Here is a 6,000-nt window from a genome sequence, read left to right as displayed (position 1 = left end):
AGTCTGCAACATCACAACATGGCTCGAACCACTACAAACCAAAGTAGCTTTCACATATTGGTGGAAACTCAGGCACCACTAAGTGCTATGCATCATACTTCCCCTTCCTGCCTCCTTTTTGTAATAATTCAGTAATGACCATATTCTCAGGCAAAGCAAGTTCATCTGGTCTGTTTTGTTTGGCTTGTGCTGGTATTCCATTGCCTATATTTCTAGGGGATCTTTTGGTTTTTTTGTTGTGTGGTTTGTTTTTTTTTTTTCTCTTTTTTAAAAAAATCCATGTATAAACCTTATAAAATAATTCTTTCATTAGCTGTCCAGAGACATCACTATGAATGTTTTGGTAAAAGCATAATTAGCTGCCTTAAATAGTTTTATTTCTTTTTTTTTTTTTTTTTACATGCTATATATTTTTGTTTCATATCCAGCACCAGATATTCAGGTAGTACTGGTTTGTCAGCTGCAAATATAAAGTATATATGTATATATATATACACACACACATATAGCATCCTGTGAAATAACAGTTACCAAATGTCAGGCACAATTGTTTGCATACACGAGAGCATAATTCATAATTACATATTAAAAAGTTGCCATTTTTATATCATAGACTTTGTTTAATCAATTGAATAGCTACATTCAGCTGTCTGATATGTGGACAATCATCTTTACAGATAACTATGGGAAGATTACTATACTCAATAAGGTGCTACTTCAGTTATAATATAATGGACAAGTTAATGCCACAGATCCTGAAACTGCCCCAAGGTACATTAATGTATTACTGGGAATCACTGTTTTTCTTTCCTGGATTCCTTTCACTGTTGTCACCACAAACATGGGAGGACTGGTTGAATCTAAATTACTTCCTTTCAAGGACTGAGCCTAGGAAAACATTCATAATTAAGACTGTGAGCTGACTGATTATTCCTTATGTTCCAAGACACATTATGATACCTTCTGTTTGCTGCACACCACTTCAACTCATGCTTATCCAGCTTCACTGGCAAAATCTGTAGAGTGCAGTGGTGCTTGCCCTATGTAAATAACATGAGACTCTTGGGAATTGCTCTCTATGAACGACTTCTTTTTCCTTCTGGCCAAATTTACACTTGAATCAATGTAATGAACTCTTCTGGGATGTAGGAAGGGAGGAATGCATTGAAACCAATTTGCCTTGCAGCTTATGAGCTTGATCTGTGTGTTCCATCACAGAGAACACCAAGTTGCATGTACAGTATTTAAAAAGCAGCTCTAACACACACTAGGCTACAAGTGAATAAGGATGGTGTAAGCACACAAGTATTACTACAGGGATTCCTGTACTCTGTTCAGATCTTAGCCTGCACTCATTTCAGGGCATTCATGATTTTTCTAATAAATTTGAAAACCAGCTATAAAACAAAACAAAATGTGCGTTTTTTTCCAAGGCATTTAGGAGCTTTCCAAAAGCCCTTAGGTACCAAGTTTGAGCACACACACACACACACACGCACACACACACCCCCACAGACACACACACACACACACACTCTTACTGAATACACAAAAAGACAAATTTTTGGCACATTTAGAAAAAACAATACACTATAATATGCATCAATAAAAGGCCTATTAACTTACAGTGACTGCTTCACATGCTTAGGCTTGCACAGTTTTTGAGGAATCTTCTCAAAGGCAGGTAGCATCTAGCTTCAGACTTTTAATCTGTGCATATCCTTGGATATCTACATGAAACTGTTATAGACATCATTATGAACATTCACTAAATAATTGAATCCTTGACTTGGACCACAAACTCGTCCTATGCCTTGCTGCCTTGACAATTGCTATGTAACCCAATCCCACTGCACACAGACTGTGTGTAACAGGGAGCATAATCAGACATAGGCACTCCTGTACAGCATTAGTTGCACTATTTCCTATATTTAGTTACTACAGGATATTCCAATCAACATAATCTAACATAAAGGTTTCAACTATAGCAGTAAAAGAAGCATCCCTGAACCCTTCTCTGGCATTGTGCCCAGCTGCTATGGAGGAGCCTACGCACGTACTATGAAATGTCCTTGCTGGCAGGGTGGTCGCTTCCAACCAGCTATTGGAACAGTCCCTGGTCTGTGCTAACACCAAAACTGCACCTGGAAACCAGAAGTGCAGATAGCACAGGCAAAGTTTATCATTAGACTAATAAAATATCCCCGGCATATGTAATAGTCGCAGTCCAGTACCCAGCAACGTTCCCTGACACATTTAATTTTCTAGCATAGAAGTAGTTGAACAGCAGCACCAACTCCTACTTCGAACAGCACATAGTATGTATTTCTTCACTCTCTCTCTCCTTCGTGTCATGCTGAAACTCTTGATGTCAGTGGACCTTTTGTATATTTACAGTTGGTCTGAAGAATCTGACTAATGCTTATGAAAAACAGTTATACACATGCATGGAGAAAGCCAGATTTATCTTCCTGGATGTGCAGTCCCAGAGTCTTCACCATATCTGAAGCTCATTGGCCAGTTCTGGTGACACAGGTGAGCTGGCTCTTAACAGGGGTTTCTGAGCATGTCCCAATGAGAGCCAAAGCAAGCCAAGGCACTGCAAAGCCTCCTGCTCTGGCTGTGCTGCCAGCCCTCCCATGCAAGGCCAGGCCACGCTCTACCAAGTGGGACAGGCCCATCCCACCCTGCTGTGCCAGTCTTGCACTGGCATCCTCACCCCCTGGCTTGTAGCACAAGCAAAGGACAGGGGGAGGTTTTTCAATAAAAGAGTGCTGGATCATATGCATGTGTGAAGACTTTTTTTCTTTTTTTTTTTCTTTTTTGTTCTTTAAGACCTGATGATTTTTGTAATCATCTGGTCTCATTTAAGAGTAATTGTCTATGTTGTCACTGTTTGTTGTGTTGCCCTTGATTTACACGCTGCCAGGCAATAGAACAATTTAATTTTGTAGGATCAGACAAGATACACACAATGCCATTTGGCTAGAGGATATGGTAAGGAGGCCTGAAAGTTTGGTCATGAGAGGGAGTTGTCTGCTGATGTAAGCCAGCAAGGTAAACCAGTATTGTTTACAGACAGAGGTTCCTTTCTACTGTAGGAAGAAGAGAGGTAGGAATCTACCTAAACTCCCAAGGCAGTCACTAGCAGTTCAGTTTCACTATGGCACACTAGGATGCCAACAAACTTTCCATTTAACCCCCAAAAAAGTCATCCAGAATCTCTTTTGGTTGGAAACTGCTTCAAAGTTTCAAGCAAGTAAAGGATTAAGCAAGCTCAGAATTTGGGGCAGATATCAGCACAGACTACCACTCATGAAGAAGTCAATACACATGGGTGGTATGGCCTATTAATAGATAGCAAAATAAACATTCAGTTTAGATTAGGACTTACCCAATTTACATGCAAAATTAAATTAAAAACACTGCAAAATTTAAATCAAGTTAGCTTGACAATCCTTGCTGGCTGTCCATAGCAATGAAATGTCTTCTGTTTAGGATAAGTAATCAATTCAGGCAAGCACTTTACAAACACTCAAATGGAAATTGCAGGTGACTTTTGTCATTGGAGTGTTTACACAGGTGGCACTATAGAAGAAATGAAGCATGAGCTAAGTAGTACGCTGCTGGGTTTCTCATACCATTGTATATGTTGACTTTTGTTTATATTGTATTCTGCATATTCTCCTCTTCTTTGCTATTTATATAAAAGGACTGCAAGGAATGAGATGAAGCTGATGCAGTTGTCAGTTGGCTCCGGTTCTCCTCTTCCATGGGTGCAGCACTCCTGGCTGCTGGGGCGTGCAGTCGGTGAGCGTCCAGCATCTCCAGCAAGAGATCATAGAGTGGAACTACATTTTTGCACTTCATATTGTACAGGTGCTCCATTCCTTTGTTGCTGTGAGTTGTAATGAAACAACGGTTACTTTCCAAATACGCTACAGGGGAAAAAAGCTATTAGCTAATAATATCTCTAAGGTTCAGATAAATTCCATTTTGTATAAAATAACTAACTTAACAGTGCAGTTGCTGTATGCTCCTGCTACAGTTGGCAGAATAAGGCATCTTCAAAGAGCATTTCAGACTGCCTATAAGCAAGTTCCCTTCTAAAGGTGGCTCTTTTTTTCTCCTTTGCCTAAAAGGTAGCCTAGACTATATGGAGTCCTAATTTAGTCACTGTGACTAAATGGATGGGATTAATCTTGGCTTTCCTATGGTAAAACCTAAAATATCAGATTTTTCTTCTAGAAAACCACCTCAGCCAATTTGTTAGCAACTGCTCACTTGTAATTCACAAAACATGGGAACATGAATTGATATCGTATCTGGAACTTCCTTAATTGTATAAATTCGTCTTAAGGGGAAAAAAAAAAGAAAAAAAAAGAAGGATGATTAACATGAGGACAAAGAAACTCCACAAAAAGACAGCAGTAAAAAACACACATGCACAGGCCCCTTGATTTTTTCCTGAAGATCTTTAGCAGTCCAAGAGGTAAAAACTGCATGTTTCAGCTTTAGTAGCTATGATGTGGGTTTTACTCTAATTTTAATTTTATTAACTGAAATAATTAAAATTTAAATCTCTGCAACAATATATCCTTTCATAAAAATGAAATCTATACTGTATCTTTGTGTAGACTTGCTGTGTTGTTAATACTCCAGCCACTGAGCAGCTACCTTAAGAGGTAATTCCATTTGGGAGAAGCATTTGCTACAACTACTAAAAGAGTGCTTCAGACATGTCACCTCTAATTAGCAAAGGGCACAGTCCTCTAAATTGGGATTCAGTGCATCTGCATTTATCTTCACCCATAAGATACACATAATTACTCTAATCTCTTTTCTAAAGTGATTTGCAATCAAGGCGCTTGTGAAAAGTGGCTACATAAAAGTGATAGTTTTATTAAATCTTATCAGAGACTAAACTTTGCAGAACTAGGCTACTGCTATGTTAGTATTCTACTCAGTGCCTTTCAAACAGAATAAAAGATTCACATAACATTAAAAGAAGATAAGTGCTTAAGGCACTATCAAAACAATAAAGAACAGAAAACTAGAAGAAACAACAGGGAAAACATTTACTCCTTTCACACCATAATCCACTGTACTGTTTTCCACATGTTCAATACATCTTTATGGAAAGCGACCATACATATGTTTCCTTTGTAACAGCTCTACACACAGTTTGTACTCCTACCTGTGAAGGAGAAGTGTGTGTTTGCATTTGTGAAACCGCCCTTACATGGGACCAGTGTTCTCACCTCATGTGTCTGATGTGAGAGAGGATGAGGAGGAGCTGAGCCAGTCGTCTGTGTTGCTGCTGCAGAGAAAGACCTGACTTAGCCATCAAGTGTATGAGAGTGTCTGTGATTTTGTCCAGAACACGGTGAATATAGTCTCTCTCTTCCAGGGATTTTAAGGTGCTGGAAAGAAAAGTGTACACACCTGGAGTAGGAAGGGGAAAGAAAACAAACATACCACAGACAAAAATTACTTTGATGGAGTCAGACTTGCCCAAGGTACACCTTGTGTCTGGCTTCTTCAGCTGTGTTAAACCACAGGACCTGACTGTGTGCAAACTCTCCTGCTCATCAGCCAGGTCACTGGTTTAAATGACCCTAGAGCTTGGATTAGTCATTGCAGGCAAAGCAGTAGGATGAAGACGGTGCCTCTTCCCTGCCCAGGTCCATCCACAGTCTGGGCTAGGTGGCAGGGGACAGCGGTAGCCTGCAGCTAGACTTAACTGTGAGCTGCACTCTTCTGTCGATCACTCAGCTCTGAAACCTAGAGGAGATGCTGTTGCCCTTTGAGAGCTCTGCAATACTTACTAACTAGCCCAGAACTTGAGCAGTTTTTCCATTTTCTCTGCTGTTTAATGTTTGATTTCTGGTGATTTGCTAGTCATTCTAGAACTGAATAATATGTTACCACAAAACATGTAAACAAAACCAGGTGGTTTTTTTTATGTATGCTTGCCTCAGCAAAACCCTCCCAACCAAG

The 6,000-nt window shown here is 39.6% G+C and overlaps 1 protein-coding gene across 1 annotated transcript in view; it reads right to left on the bottom strand.

Annotated features, from left to right (window-relative positions):
- Window positions 1–209: 209 nt before the first annotated feature.
- Window positions 210–6,000, bottom strand: part of ESR1 (estrogen receptor 1) — a 161,590-nt gene continuing 155,799 nt past the window's right edge. Inside the window, 3 exon segments of the mRNA XM_071806429.1 lie at window positions 210–3,684; window positions 3,687–3,898; window positions 5,262–5,445. Of these exon segments, the coding sequence (XP_071662530.1) occupies window positions 3,575–3,684; window positions 3,687–3,898; window positions 5,262–5,445 (506 nt within the window). The 3' untranslated portion in view covers window positions 210–3,574.

Source organism: Patagioenas fasciata, chromosome 3, assembly GCF_037038585.1.
Source record: "Patagioenas fasciata isolate bPatFas1 chromosome 3, bPatFas1.hap1, whole genome shotgun sequence".
Classification (NCBI taxonomy): Eukaryota; Metazoa; Chordata; class Aves; order Columbiformes; family Columbidae; genus Patagioenas; species Patagioenas fasciata.
This window is presented reverse-complemented; position numbering and strand designations above follow the sequence as displayed.